The sequence below is a fragment of the Dysidea avara genome, chromosome 7, assembly GCF_963678975.1.
Source record: "Dysidea avara chromosome 7, odDysAvar1.4, whole genome shotgun sequence".
Lineage (NCBI taxonomy): Eukaryota > Metazoa > Porifera > Demospongiae > Dictyoceratida > Dysideidae > Dysidea > Dysidea avara.
In genome coordinates this window covers 33,146,665-33,163,132 of record NC_089278.1, presented here as the reverse complement: position 1 = coordinate 33,163,132, position 16,468 = coordinate 33,146,665, and the positions used below count along the sequence as shown (strand labels likewise).

The following is a 16,468-nucleotide window of genomic DNA, read 5'->3' as shown; positions in this document are numbered from 1 at the left end:
TAAACCACACGACACACTACCGTGTGTCTTGATAATATAAGGTACATGTCTCATCTGTAATGTTTTGTGTGATAATAATGATGTACTGAACTTTGTTTATTATCCCAACTGTTATGCTATGGAATAATAGCTACCCACAAGGCCTAATCATGAGGGGCCTAACACAAATATTATTAACAATGCTGTTTAAATGTCATATAAATAAAGAGATTAATCTGCTGAAACAAGACACATGATTGCATATCATTCATAATGAAAAAAATGTAAAATCACTGTTTGTAGTTGTAATTTTCTCTGTGCTAAAAAAGGATTTACCACTTTTTAACACAATCCTTATATGAATCTCAGTTATCCACTTTGTTCCTAGAGTTAGACAAAGGTATTCAGCTAAGTAAAGTTTTTCAGATGACTGAAACCCATTGATTTATGCACAGAGCTTTGTCAATTACTCTAACAAAACATATTAATAGAACACATACTAGCTCTAATTAAACTGTCACCTTTTTTCATTTGGATAATTGGTGTATTCAAATCAGAGGAGGTAGGACATGACGTCACAATAACTGCACGACATGTGCGTACTGTACATTTTTAGCATAGGGTATAGTTCTAGTAAACTGTGAAGTTTAGCTCTGGATTTATTGTCAGAAATGATAATTCACTAGTGTAGAAATCGTTCCATGTGATGAACTTCATTGAACTCCAGCGATTTTACAATGAACTTTGCAATAGAGCGTTATTTAGAATAAATTCTGATCTTATTTTCAGGTACCTGTGTTATTGTTCGCTGTATTCTTAGTCACTAGTAGTAAATGCAATCGACTTCACCGTCTACAATGATGCAGGTAGCTAGTACATTAGTTTTTCATCATGCAATTATCATTGGAATTCAATTACATTACGCAAAAATCGTATGCGTTATGACATCATGTCCTACCCTCCTGTATTCAGATTACTGAAGTTTGGATAGCCACTGTACTTCATTTAAATTTTAAACATTTCTAAATGCACTGTTTATTTACTTTTCGTATAGCTATGGTAAGTACTTAGGAGGTGCAACTGTTCTATTTTATATTCAAGTTAGGTCACTATATTAGGGTGACTACTTTCTTAGTCTTGTGTTAGGAATAACTGATTTAAGGTGAATGGTCATGGTGCTCAATTTAAATGTAATTTATTTCCCAACAATAAATTGAAGTTAACATAAAAGGTGGGTTCCGATGTTGATAGAACACGCACATGCCCAGAAGGAGGTAACAAACCAGTTTGACGGGTTTATTAACTCACATGAATTACACCTGGCTTGAAGGAATGCCACGAGGTAAAGCTTTATCGAAGTGCCAAAGAATGGTCGTCGCTGATTTAGAGAGTTGCTGCTGCTGTTGCCGTTGCTGTCACTGTGTTAAACTTCTGCTGTTGCTGAGTTAAACATTCAGCACTACAGACAAAACCACGTTCAGTATATTCCCACAAAACAACAAGATGCCTTACACCTGCAGCCACCAAACCCAACACGTCTCTCCTACAGAGACTGAACACTCTGCTAACCCAGCACCGTCCAGCTCCTCACCATCAGCCCTTAATGTTGAATTATCTGTCCTAAGTGTCACTTCACTAACAGTGAGGTTGCGAGAGCACAATTTGCCAGCCTCTGGTAATAAGGCAGCCTTCATCAAATGCTTGCAACAGTCTTCTGCTGATGACTCCACTACTCCACATAACGATCCTGCTACTGGACACACTTTTCCTGCCACTCAATATGAAAGACCGTCTGACCCTCCTGCCTAGCAAGAGCGCACTACTGATTCTGCTGCATAGTGTGAGAGCCACAGCGTGCATAATCCGCATACTGCCACTGCCACAGAATCTACCATTATATCACAGAACTTACTTGCACAACTAGCTGCCTACCTTCAGCAAGCTGGCAACACACCAGGTACAGGTGGCAATCCAATGGAGGATAAGCATCAGAACTACCGCATGGCAGCAGACAAGAGTTAAACCCTCAGCAGCATGTGATCAACCCACCTACCCCGCCCACCTGTCACTGTTCTCCATGGTACCAAAGCATTGCTAAAAGATGCCTCTTATAGACCATCACTGCCACCTGTAACACCACGTATCCTAGACAAGATACAAAAAGGTGAATATATTGTTTTGCTGCACTCACCACAAAAGCCATGTTTGGTGCATCGGAGTAAGCATCACTAACCTCATTTACACTTGAACTTGCCCCTTCTGGCGATTCATTTGCTATTCAACCTGTCAGTATCCATGATTAGAGGCCTGGAACAGTTTTCTAGCAATAGTTGTTAACCACAAACCTGCTAAGGCTTCAGAACTGATTGCATACAAGGCAATCATCACCTCAGCCAGTAAACAATATCCCCTCCGTGCCTGGCTGAAATATGATATGCAATTCCGTATCACAGCTGCCAGTGATCCCACTTTGAGGTTGGACAAGCGCCACTCAGACCTGTGGTTTAAATGTATTACACCGTTTGCAACTGCCATTCAACCAGGTCGATTCCCATGCACCCATTGTGGTCAGACTAATCACTACCCTGAGAACTGTACTATTCGCCCCTCACCTGCACAACCTCCTAATCAGCGACCAGTTACCAGAGGAGCAACTACCAACACAGACCCTGGAACCCCAGTATGCAAGGACTTCAATAACTTCAGGTGCACCCGAAGACCCTGCCGTACCTGCGCAAGTGTGGCCACTGCGGAGGTAGCCACCCCCGTAGGGCATGCCCCAACAAAGGGGGCATGCACTAAACCTCTCCCATGGATTCTGGTATGACCATTCATACTTGAATGGGAATTAAGCAATCATCCTGACAAAACTTTTGTTAAGCAGATCATTCACGACTTGCAGCATGGCTGTAATATAGGCTACCTTGGACCACAATTTGCTCACTTAGCAAACAACCTGGCTTCTGCATTGCAGCAGCTGAAAGTTATTGACACAGCACTTCAGAAAGAGTGCGAAGCAGGTAGAATTCTCAGGCCATTCCAGTCACCTCCCTTGCCCAACTTTCACTCGTCTGGCCTAGGCCTTGTACCCAAAAATAATGGAGGGTGGCGAGTTATTAACCATCTTTCTGCACCTGCACAACACAGCATAAATGATTACATAGACCCTAATTGTTATTCCTTAACCTACTGCACTATTGACTATGCATACAGCATTATTAACAGACTTGGTCGCAATGCACTTCTTAGTAAAATTGATGCATTCAGGTTGATTCCAGTTCGCCCAGAGGACTGGAACCTCCTTGATATTCAGTGGCACCGGCATTTTTATGTAGATACATGCCTCTCATTTGGCTTGCATTCTGCCCCTTTCCTAGTTAATCGTCTGTCTGATGCCATCCACTGGGTATTACAACATAATTATGGAGTGGCACACTTGCTACACTACTTAGATGATTTTTTCACTGCCGAGCCTGCCGACACCAATGACTGTTTGAATAATCTAACAGCAATGCTTTCTTTTTGCAGCAAGATCAATGCACCAGTGAAGTCATCCAAGGTAGAGGGCCCGTCTACAGTATTAACATTCCTTGGCATTCTGCTAAACACTGCCACTATGGAAGCAAGTATTACACAAGAGCAAAAGCAGGCCTTGCTCTCTGAAGTACTCCATCTCAAATACCGCTGTAATTGCACTAAGCAAGCTTTGCTTTCCTTAATTGGTAAACTTTCATTTTGTTGCAAAGTCCTACCGGCTGGCTGCATTTTTCTACGCAGACTCATAGACTTGAGCACAACAGTACCAAAGCTTCACTACCATCTGCCCTTGACTGCTGAAGCAAAACTGGATCTCCAATGGTGGTTAGACTTCTTGCCATGATGGTCAGGAAAGAACCTCATTCTGCAAACTATTTGGCTTCTCAGTAAATCAATGCAACTCTATACCAATGCTTCCGGCACCCAGGGATGGGGTGTTTACTGGTCGGGCAGGTGGCTGCAATGTATCTGGTCCCCAGCACAGCAAGCTATGAATATAACCTGGAAAGAATTATTCGCAATACTCATGGCAGTTCACACCTGGGGTATTCACTGGACCAAACAAAAAATTATTTCCATTGTAACAACCGGGCAGTGGTGGATATCTGAGAAAAGGGTACCACCCACGATCCCTACATCATGGCTCTGGTGCGCCTATTATACTTCAGAGCAGCTCAATATAACGTCAATGTATGTGTAATGCACATACCTGGTACTCACAATAATATAGCTGATGCTCTATCTCGCTTTCAGATGACAAAGTTCTACCAGCTCGTCCCTCTGGCAAAGTAAACTCCTAACCCCATCCCTGTTAGTCTCCACAATCATTCATCAACACTTCCTGCAATGCTGTTATCATGGAGCTGCCACCTCAACTAGATGCTCATACCAATCAGGAATGTCAGCCGTCCAACGCTTCTTCGTCGAATATGCTTTTGTACCATTGCCAGCATCATCACTAACTCTCCAATACTTCTGTACCAGTGAATCATATAACATGTGTTGCACAAAACCTTGTACTTGTGGTTTCCATCAATAGTACATTGTTTTAAGACCTGACATCAGATCCACTTTTACAACTAGTTTGCCAGGGCACATGACTACACTACCTACCAGCTGACTTACAACACTGCAAGTGCTTTTATTGCTGTATGCCACTTTTACGCTTATACCACAACCACTAATACCATATGCCATTGTTGTCTGTATGTTTATGATTACAACTAATAGATCATTGCACCATTCAATCAGTAATATACCTTGTGTTACATATAGAATTGTTGGGTACTAATTTGTGTGTGTATACAGTATGTGCTAATTTGTAAGTACGCCTTATAATACATGTATGCATGCATACTGATGTTGAGTCTATCTATGTATGACAGTGACAAGGGGCAATCATTCCAAAAGCATCAACAGTTAAAAATAATAATGATAATAAAAATAAAATGAGAGAAATTGGGCACAAAGTGTTGCTTACTAAGACATAAATAAATAAAGTTAGTTCGGTACCTATTCACATGTCGCTGTGGACTATGTTACCATACTCTAGATGGCTCTACTAAGGATGTCAAATTGTGTGAGCATCACACTGGACAGCATGTAGGCTCCAAATTGCTATAGTCACTGCTGCACGACTGCTTTACTTTCCCGTATAGCTTTTGTGTACATATGCGAGTTCCTATCGCTACTGCCGCTGCTACCATTGCTTTGCATGACTGCCTTACCTACCCCACATAGCTGTTGTATACATGTGGGTTCCCACTGCTGCTGCGATTGTTGCTTGCATGGCTGCTTTACCTACCCTACATAGCCACTGTACACATGTGGGTTCCCAGTGCTGCTGCTACTATTGCTTACATGGCTGCTTTACCTACCCCACATAGCTGCTGTACACATGTGGGTTACCACTGCTGCTGCGATTGTTGCTTGCATGGCTGCTTTGCCTACTCCACATAGCTGCTGTACACATGTGGGTTCCCAGTGCTGCTGCTACTATTGCTTGCATGGCTGCTGTACCTACCCCACATAGCTGCTGTACACATGTGGGTTCCCATTACTGCTGCTACTATTGCTTGCATGGCTGCTTTACCTACCCCACATAGCTGCAGGTTCCCATTACTGCTGCTATACTATTGCTTGCATGGCTGCTTTGTCTACTCCACATAGCTGCTGTACACATGTAGGTTCCCAGTGCTGCTGCTACTATTGCTTGCATGGCTGCTTTACCTACCCCACATAGCTGCTGTACACGTGTAGGTTCCCATTACTGCTGCTACTATTGCTTGCATGGCTGCTTTGCCTACTCCACATAGCTGCTGTACACATGTGGGTTCCCAGTGCTGCTGCTACTATCGCTTGCATGGCTGCTGTACCTACCCCACATAGCTGCTGTACACATGTGGGTTCCCCATGCTTAATCCAATCCAATAAACGTGTAATCCATACCACGTGCCGTTAACTGCACAACTGAATAAGTAAAGCAATTCCGCCCAATGACTCCTCAGTTGCCCTTTGTCACCCTAAAGTTAGCACAGCAGGCTAGTAAGCACTAGACACCACAACCTGAGGATGAGAAAGCATGCTGTTTAAGCTTCATGTTAAAATAATTGTATAGTACGTAAGGTTAAGTAGATGTATGTGTTTATGGTGGAAACAACTATCCCCTTTCCCCCTTCAGGGGAGGGTGCAAGGAGCCCAGCTCATTTACATTAAGTGCTCAGGGGTGGTTGGGTGGCATACAAGCAAGTGAGTCAGGCTTGCACTTAGCCCTCCTATGGAGGATGGGCAGGGGACCTTGCATATGTTAATGCCTTGGTATGTTTCTTAAGATGACAACAAGGGATGAAAGGGCATAGAGAGTGGATGTTTGTCAGAACCACCACTTAGCATACATTGTTTTGTTATTGTAGTTGTTGTGCACTGTGCAGCTTAGTCTCTAGACATGCTTGTGGTCAGGCTTGCTAACATAACAATAAATGCATGTCCTTTGTTGATTTTACTATTAGTACATTTTAGTGCTGGTCAGCCATACAACTTTTCCATGAGAGTACTTTTTCAGCATAAAATAATTCTAAACTAATTTTAATGGTATTTTCTGTTATACTTTAACTTTCAAGCAAAGTGAGAATAATAAAAAAATTATAGTTTTAGTAGTGTTTAAATTACCCATCTCCATTAGAGCAGTTATGTATATTCACTCCCACACAGTAACTCGGTTTAAAAGCAGTTCATTACACTACTACATTACTATGTAATATAATTATGTTCAAGGTTGGCTGTATTTGTACACAATTTTACCTAACACACTTATTTTAATTTTTTTGATTACTGCATTATTTTTGTATATTGCATTGTTTCAGGGAACAAGCAATTAGTGATATAATATCAACACAAATCAAATGGAATCAATCAAATGACTTTGCCAATATACCAATAGAAATTTCATTTGAAGTTTCTGACGTAAGTGTAAAGTAAATGCTACAGGTATTCATAGCATGCATATCTGCAGATTAAAGGCTACAAGCATCACCACATTTCTTGTGTGTTCTGGGATTTCAATATCAACCCATTCCTGTAAGTTTTCGTTCCAATGTGGGTAATCTAGTAGTTTGAGAGTTAATTAACCTGAAATACATGCAAAAACCACCAAATTCATATATGTGACTGAATTTTGGAAAATCACCCTTATGGGTGCATTGTTGATTCAAAGAAAAATGTATTTAATAATTTAAAGCTTTGTTACTCACTAGCCTTGGCAGCTAGATGTATGGATTTTTCACCAAAGATGGAGCAATTCACAACCTTTAAGAGCACCTGGTAGCCAAGGTAATCCCTGTAGAGCTTCCCACCATTTTAGATAGGTTTTTTCATCAGTGGTGCTGTATTATAAGTCCTCAAAAAAGGGGGAGGGTGGGGGGTGGGGGGTGGCGGGGTGAGTAAGAGATAAACTACAAAATGGATGAAAATGGTAACTGAACACACCAGACCACAAAACAGCCCGTCAGAGGCAGGAAATAGACTGAAATCTCACAAAACAGACATACATCACACATTCAGCTCCCTGCTCGTCTGTTCAGAGTGTATGAACCCCCAAAGCACTTCCCTGTTGCTTTACAGACATCTGGTGTGGTTATGCAGGCCACCAGAGAACAGTCCACCAAAAGCAGACCTGACAAGTTGAAGGCGAGCTTGATATGGAAATTGCTAGCCTGATAGTGCAGCAACTTCGTGCTGGTGTTGTCTCACTTTTGGCTCTTGTGCCCATATGGTTGATTTTGCTAAATCAGGTCACATATTATGGTTCAGACAGTATTTTTACTAGCCTTTTAAATCTTACAATAGAAGTATTATTCCAATATGCTTTAAGGACTGACTTTTGAGCTTTTGTGGCACAAATTGCAAACATAGGGGTAGTTGTATAATGAGCATAATTCAAACAGTGTGTCTAATACACAATACAATTTACCTGATAATAATCAAACTTGTTTCATTGTTTATTTCAAATTTATGGTCTACCTATATAGCACTAGTACCTTCACAAGCTGGTCTAAGGATGGAATTGATACTAAAATTACAAATGATTCATCATCAGTAACATGTTTGTCTCATCACTTGTCAACTTTTGCTGTGATTGCTGAAGATCTGACAATTGAAATTCCTACTAGTCCAACAACTGAAACTCCCATCACAAAAGTAGAAACAACTACTGCATCTACTGAACCACCTACAAGTACAGAAATACTACTATTTTATGCCATTTGTACATCATATTGTTTAGCACTGCCAGGTACTACTTCCTGCGATGAAGATGTACAAGAATACAGGGACTTTGAAGTCATCTGGAATGTAACTGAAGCCGGCCGAACTGTGGTGACAGAATGTATAGGAGATGGAGTAACTGGTAACATTACTCTGTCATATTATAAACTTTTAAAGGCATACAAACTTTGGTGTGAGCCTATAATATGCAAGATTTGTATCTCACACATTTGAATGCAGTTCAGCAATAACTGCAAGTAATTGCATGCACAATGCAATTTTGACTGTTATGTATACAGATTTCCAGAATTGCGCAAATTCTGTGTGATTGCCCTATAATCACATAGTGACCACCCATAGCTGTTGTTTTCTAATACAATTCTCAGTGTGTAGCCATTAACTTCTACTGACAACTGCATCATTAATAGAGCATTTAAATGACTTCTAGCCTTGCTTGGCTACTATGATATTACAAGTTGTTGCTCTAAGTGGCTTCTTATTTCAGCAAATCTGATTATTACAAAAAATACCTTTCGTTACAGGTTGTACCTAATTTATTAAGGCTCTTGTTGCTGGTTCTTTTGATTGACAACTTATTATAATCAATTTCTTGTCACACTTTAAAATCTTGTTGCACTTATTAATATATGGCTTTTGTGATTTTGTTTTTAATTGGTTGCTTTATAGTACAATAACAGAAACCAAGCATGTGATTAATTGCACTCAGGGGTGGGAAAAGCTATCTCCTAATATCACTATGTGATTAATATTAAAACTGTCTAGCAGCAAATAACATGCAATGAAATGTTGCCATATATGAGAAATTACCCCTACGTTGATATGAGATTTAAATAGATCCCTCATTTTGGTATGTGTACCATCCAGCAATAATGCATGTGTGTAATATGCATTCTAAACTTAAACATTGCATTTTATACTCATTGCTAAAATGTCAGAAGTTAGCTGGCTGTTTGTTGTTATTGTTGGTGTCATTATAGCTTTACAGTGACCAGCACTTTTACAAAGCAGAAAACCTTCTGTAGTCTAGTAATGGCTTCTCTGTTGAAAGCATTCAGCATATTTTAGCTAATTATAAATTACTGATTAATATTCACTATGGAATTATTAACAACGCTGCATGAATCTTTCATACAGGAAATGTAACACGTACTTGTGATGCTAACAGTGAATGGGAACCTCCTAAGATCTATTGCATTCGTGAGAAAATTAGCAATGTGATTGCTGAGGTATGTACATCTCTGTACAGTATAAAATACATTTGTGAGGGGGCATAGGAAAAGGGACCTATAGTGGTTAACATGGAATTTGAGTTATGCTAATCAACGAATTCTACAACTCACCAGCTATTCATATTTCAAATTTCAAGTCAATACTCAATTGTTTCACATAGTTATGAATTTAAATACAAGTGTGATTTCCCAATGTATGTAATTTACTATAATTACCTAACAATAAACGGAAATTTACTGACTTTTACTCAAAAGTTAAAAAGTCTCTATAGGTCCCTTTTCCTATGCCCCCTCACATTTATAGATCAAATACATTTGCTATATTGGATGAGCATAAAAATAAGTTGATGCTATGCTACGTACTTCCAAAACTAGATACTCAAACTAATACTATGTATCCCTAAGTATAGCACCACCTTACTCAACTGCTCCATAATCACAAGGTTCCAGGTTCAATGCCTGGGTGGTAAGAAACTTTACCACCATTGCTCCAGCCTCCTAATTGTAAAACTGGAAAACAATTGTTGTAGGACATGGTTAAAGAACAGCCTGTGACTGATGCTGTCTTTTCATTGACAGCCAAATTCTCAGGGACCACTGACCAAATTGTCAAGTCACGTCATACTAACCAACTATTTAGTATCCATATATCTAAATGCTTGCTATAAACTAAGGAGGTTGACTGTATGTTTTTGTTTGCTATCAAACAGCAAAGTCTAAACTTTGGTAGAAACCAGCCCAAACGAACAATGGAATCCTGATTATTTTATTAATTGACAATTGCTTAAGTTCATTGCCATGTAAATGTTAACTAAGCATTGTTTAACCATAAGTAAATGCATGCTAGTGCTAGTTGGGAGTCTGTTCTCTTGCTACAAAAGCCTCATTGCTGCTCTTTATTTTCATACACACGTAACTGGAACATGCCTACTTTAAATTCAATGGAATTCTTCACACCAGCTGCTTTTAACATTAAATTATATGGATCCCCAAACAAACTTTTTAAATTTCTGATTATTCTTTCTGGTGAATCTTCTAAATTTATTCTACCAATCATTCTGCAAGAGAAGCAAACACAAAACTTTTTCCATTACACACTGTAAGTAAAATTCATGAATTTTAATTAGTTGTTTCCAAACATTTTCCAATTCTAAAAATATTCCTTACCACCTATTCCTGAAATTGTGCTGACATAATTGGCAGGTCCATATTTATATATTTCTGGCCCACATGGGTATAGGCAGGTTCATGAACACAGATAAATATATAATACATACACACATCTGAAAATTTACAGGGAACTGGGCATATAGTCACTCATTGAGAAACAAAAGGTACAGTCATAACAACAAGTTGCAATCATATACTACTTGGCCAGCCTACAGCTACATAGCTATTTGCACATACATATTGTTATATGTGTATGTTATGTACACAGTCTAATTTTAATGTACATTTGGCTTTTACAGATAACTAACATCACACAATCATTTGATAACTTGACTGCAACAGAGCAGATCAACAGGACAGACAGTATTGTACATACACTAGTGAGCATAACAACTCCGGATGGACAATCACAGTATCCACAAGAACTGAGTGCTACAGTTGATATCATTACAAGTATCAACAAGTTAGCATTGTTTTTAAGTTTTTGCTATCATTACATTATTACATATATTTGTTAACAGCTTTACTGAAAAAGTAGTTACAATGCGACAATCAAATGATAGTTTCTTTGAGGTATGGTCATAATAATACCAACTTTTCAATGCCATTGAATGACTATCACAATAGGAAACAGTGCAAGTTTTTGACAATTTGTTAAGCCCATCAAACGAAGATGGCTGGGTACAACTTCAAAAGGTATGCAGGATAACTAGGCAAGGCAGTGGAATATCTGCATGAATTTGTGTTCCAGATATCCAGTGATGCAAATGAAGATCTAGTAAAGAATGCAGAGCAGTTTGGTCAACTTTTAGTGCAAACTTTAGATGAAGAAACTCCTGTGACAATCAAATCAAAAAGCAATATAGGTAGATGATTATACATAACTAGTATTAGGCATTCCAGCCCGATTTTTAAATTTTGGAAAAATGGACTTTTTATATGCTCAACAGATAGAGTATTGATTGCCGATCTCAGAAATATATAGTTTGTTGGGTTGGAATTAACTACCTTGGCATGCACAGTGCTTTAAAACTGAAAAAGGGTACATTTTTTCTCCGGGGCTCCCCATACATTTTAAAGGGGAAAAAGGCACAATTGAATCAGGAAGCCATGTAGCAATCTGGACTGTCTTGAAACTGCAGTTGCTTCTAGCTGCAAGTTTGTACATATAATGAGAGTAACTTCAGATGTTATCGGATCTCAGCGATCTTTGTATGCTGTGTAATGAGCAAATATGTTTCACCTACTGCACACTTCTCAATACAATGGTGCATACCCACAGGCAAGAGGCTATCTCAAGTAAGTAAAAACATCAAGTTAACAACTTATAAAGGTAAACAACTAAAGTGGAGGTGCCACAAAGATGCAACAATACCTAAGGTGGAGTTGTGGTTTCAATTACAGCATTGTTATGCTGACTTTGAAATGGTTTGTATTTTTGAGGCTGATGACACAGCCATCAGAAAACTGCTCTGGAGCTGAAAATCGCTAACCCGAGCAAAGTAACTACGTACTTTAAAGTAAGCAACAGTGACTACCTTCCACCCGACACTACGTTTTTTAAAGTTTTAAAGTATTCTACATACATTACAAGGCTTGAAAAGATTACAAAACAACACAAAACTTACTTATATGAAACGCGCACGACAAAACTAAGATTTTCATGATGATCAGCGTGTGGACAAATCCCATAGCGATTTTCATCCTCATTGGAGCTCGGACTACGGAGCAATCCCAAGTTAAACGCGAGTTGTTGTTTTGTGTCAGGGTTCTATTGGGGAATATACGGAGAATTTTTTTATTAAAAAATCTCGGATACTGGAATGCCTACTAGTATATTAAAAATTATAAATTTAAAAATGAAGTAGGAATCCAAGCAATAAAAAGTAGTGAAACAAGAGATGAACAATGGTAGCTATTACAGTATAGCTCAGTGGGAAATCCCGACTTTGGCACTGACCACAAAATAATTGTTATACCATGCCAAAGTAGGGATTTCCCACTGAGCTATACTGTAATAGCTACCATTGTTCATCTCTTGTTTCACTACTTTTTATCGCTTGGATTCCTACTTCATTTTTAAATTTATAATTTTTAATATACTAGTTATTTTTAGTTTTTTGATAAAGCATACAGCTAGCTATAAACATGTGACTAGGGTGACTGCTGTATTAGAGTATCTCGAGTCAGTCTGCGATTCGCCGAAGATGTGTGCTCCCAAAAGGGGTGTGGTCATCGTGGTTTCGATCGATTCATAGTATTAGACTAGAGTATCTCGAATCAGCCTACCAACTTGAAGGTGTGTGGTCACAAATACAGCTAGCGTAAAAGGGGCGTGGTCATTGTGGTCTCGATCGATAGATTGATAATATGCAGATTAAAGAATGGGCGTGACGTTGTGACCTATCGTGGAGTACCGGTACCTCCGTACAGTAGCATAGTTTAAGCGCCTTAAATATTTTTGTGGCGTCTTAGAAAGTGTTGCGGATATGGAAAATTAATGCCTCGATATGGTTTCATTGGATGAAGAAGAAGACAAGCAGCCTGATTGAAGATAAAAGAAAAGACAAGGCGCACAGGGCGTACACTCGTCGGAACCCCAAAAGGCACATAGAGTTTGTTGTTGTGGCGTAAAATGGTGAGCGTGCGCTGCTTCGTTTGGGCTCTAGGCTTGCGACTGTGCAGGTGAGGCAGCGAGACTAAAATTGAAATTTTGGGCGATTTTTAAAATTTTATATCCAGCCACCTGTGTTTTGTTGTTTTTAATGCTACATTTGATGCTAGATGGATTAATATTATTCCGTAAAGGTGATTTTCGTCGCGTAAGAAGTTTCTAAGCTGGTTTTTAAAAGGAGATATTTTTGGCGACGTGCGTCATTTCAGGGGGATTCCTACTTAAACACGTACTGTTTGATACATATTCATACAGCAAGAAAGTACCATATAGTATGGATCATGAAGGTTTGGGCTTTCTGGCCAAAAATATCACCCTAATTTTTCCTTCATGACAGCTTGAAAGCATTGGTTAGGCAGGATTAAACCAAAAATACTCTTCCAACAAAATTTTGAAAAATTACCTATTTAACTGAATTTTCTGTTGACTGACTAACTGATGTATCCAGATAAGCATAACTCAAGGCTATGGGCTTGATTTCTTCAGTTTGACATCACTTCAGCCCCAGACATTTGCCTTTTTGCCAACTACAGCAGCTAGAGTTCAAGGATCATGGAATAATTATTGTCCTCTTTTGTGTCCCTCCACTACCAATTTGTGGTAATTCCTGATGACTTCAGTACAGCTGGCTATATTGAGAACCACCTGTAATTTCTGCATGGTGAATGGATTTATTGCAGAGGTGCTTCTCATAGTGTTCTTCATTGTAAACACTGTATAATAAGTAAACAAAAACTAAGGGAATGGCTACTCCACCAGAATAATTGATGGTCGGGGTGCGCATTTAATCACAATTTCTATATAGTGGCTGGATTGATTGCAAAGGCACTTCTCATACTGTTCTTTGTTTGTAATACTAGCTGAAAACAAAGTAGAATGGTCATCACATTACTTTCAGAAAGTGACAATATAGTAGAAGGAAATTTACAGCACAGATCTTTATTCAACATCATGGAGCTATACAGCCACATACAGCCACCTCCAGGCTGACTAAAGTTCCATTCAGGTCCCAGAATGCTTGTACAGCTTACCACTGTGATTGGGAAAGGTAGTCAGCAAAGGCAGACCACTCAAATCTAGCTGATTTTGATAGTGAAATTTATTAATGTAGCTTTGTGATCTTGGTGAAAAATCAAATCTGTCAGATCCAGTCACATTTAATTTCATGGTTATAAATGAAGTATAGGGATTTAGTATATCAGCAGGTATAGACAATCTTCCTTGTTTCACTACATTTTTCTTTGATCCCTAATTCAACTTAAAATTCCCAAATTTTTCTTTCTACCATATAGAGGGAACTTAGGCAAATTTGATGATTTGCTACCAATTCGCCAAAGTTTAACCCACAGATTATTCATAGCACTTGAGATTAGCATCTCTCTGTCTAAAAATTGAGCTTGAATTCACCAAAGTTTATTTCATCAAATGCAATTTAGCTGGCAATTTGCCAAAGTTTACCACTGATAAAGTTTCCTTCTATACAGTAATTATTAATGTAACTATATTATTCAATTTCATTTATCTCCCTGTTAGTTGTTAAAGCAGAAATTGCAACAGCGAAAGATGTTGAACAGTTAATACTGAAAGAAGAATCTTTAAAATTTCCCAATGAGAATGAAATTAAAAACATTCAAGAGAACTTTGATGGGCTGAATGTTCAGTTATCTATACCAAATACAGTTTTATCTAAAGCTTTGGATTCATCAAGTAAGATCGTTCAATTATGTACATAATTTTAGTGTCTGTGTGTTTGTAGATGATGGAAAACTACCAATAGTGAACACCATATTTAGAAATCTTGCACCAGTATTGCCTAATGTATCATCCAATAAGTTAGTTGAATAAATGTAATATTTAATACGCTGTTACTGGACTATACCACTTAGTGCAAGCACGTTTCCAGTCAGTGCAGTTCTATCTACCCAACTGTCAGCTACACAAAGGTTTAATACATCAATTCCTATTGAAATGGTCTTTGACCTTGATAACGTATGTAACGTTATTATGTAGAATTTATTGCTATCACATTCTTGATAGAATAATATTGGTAATGTTAAGAATACAAAGGTGGACAGATCATGTGGATTTTGGGATTTTGATTTAAATGTTGGCAAGTATGTTCTGTTGCTGATTCTATATGAATGGTGTGGATTTATATACTTCTATAGTACAAATAATGGAGGATGGTCAAATAAAGGAGTTGAGCTGATTAAAGAGAATTCTACCGACACATCAGTTGTTTGTCACAGTTATCACCTTACAAGCTTTGCTGTCCTAGTTTCAATTGAGCATAAGCCAGAACAAGTAACAGATCTCTATAGTAACAAAGAGGCTGTGGATTGTGTATTCTTCTTAGGCCAAAGAAGCTGAAGCACTTACTATTGTGTCCTACATTGGCTGTTCTGTCTCAATAATCTGCTTATTTATTTCTGTTGTTATACTGGGATACTTTTGGTATAGGTAAGCTGGTAATCAAATATGTAACTGTTGTGTTTAATTGTGTATATATAGGAAATATCTTAAAGGAACTCACGTGTTTGTGCATCTGAATCTGTGTGTTGCACTTTTACTTGGAAATATTACATTTGTATCTGGTATTGACACTGCCACTGATAACAGAGTAGGTAAATGATTCTAATTATTTCAGAAGTAATGTCCTTGTAATAGGGTGCTTGCATATTTGTGGCGGTTCTACTACAATATTTCTTCATATCTGCTTTTTGTTGGATGCTCTGTGAAGGAATTGTGCTGTATATGATGCTGGTAGTTGTCTTCAACAGCCGATTTAACCGTCCTCTGTTCTTCTTTGCCTTGGGATGGGGTATAGCATGAAGGCAGCTAAAGATTTTATTTGTATATTTATGTCTTAACAGGTCTTGCTATTCCAATAGTTGCAATATCAGTTGGTATAGCACACGATCAGTATGGAGTTGACTAGTAAGTGTATCATGTGATAACTATATGGTTATCACACATATAAAGATCATACAACATGTTTAGTCAAACAACTCACAATGGCATTACAAATGTTCATGTAAATTGCATAACTTTCCTTCATTATGGATGTTGTTTACCCTATACTATCGTAGTTGAATTC

General features: G+C 38.5%; 1 protein-coding gene across 1 annotated transcript in view; it reads left to right on the top strand.

Annotated features, from left to right (window-relative positions):
- Nucleotides 1–16,468, top strand: part of LOC136261458 (adhesion G-protein coupled receptor V1-like) — a 145,041-nt gene that overhangs the window by 102,748 nt on the left and 25,825 nt on the right. Inside the window, exons 90-107 of the mRNA XM_066055464.1 lie at nucleotides 6,879–6,978; nucleotides 7,028–7,092; nucleotides 8,043–8,248; nucleotides 8,297–8,419; nucleotides 9,433–9,524; nucleotides 10,997–11,160; nucleotides 11,219–11,270; nucleotides 11,325–11,393; nucleotides 11,449–11,563; nucleotides 14,905–15,078; nucleotides 15,128–15,203; nucleotides 15,258–15,360; nucleotides 15,409–15,485; nucleotides 15,540–15,675; nucleotides 15,728–15,831; nucleotides 15,883–15,991; nucleotides 16,039–16,192; nucleotides 16,245–16,308. Of these exons, the coding sequence (XP_065911536.1) occupies nucleotides 6,879–6,978; nucleotides 7,028–7,092; nucleotides 8,043–8,248; nucleotides 8,297–8,419; nucleotides 9,433–9,524; nucleotides 10,997–11,160; nucleotides 11,219–11,270; nucleotides 11,325–11,393; nucleotides 11,449–11,563; nucleotides 14,905–15,078; nucleotides 15,128–15,203; nucleotides 15,258–15,360; nucleotides 15,409–15,485; nucleotides 15,540–15,675; nucleotides 15,728–15,831; nucleotides 15,883–15,991; nucleotides 16,039–16,192; nucleotides 16,245–16,308 (1,983 nt within the window). The remainder of the gene's footprint in view (nucleotides 1–6,878; nucleotides 6,979–7,027; nucleotides 7,093–8,042; nucleotides 8,249–8,296; nucleotides 8,420–9,432; nucleotides 9,525–10,996; nucleotides 11,161–11,218; nucleotides 11,271–11,324; nucleotides 11,394–11,448; nucleotides 11,564–14,904; nucleotides 15,079–15,127; nucleotides 15,204–15,257; nucleotides 15,361–15,408; nucleotides 15,486–15,539; nucleotides 15,676–15,727; nucleotides 15,832–15,882; nucleotides 15,992–16,038; nucleotides 16,193–16,244; nucleotides 16,309–16,468) is intronic.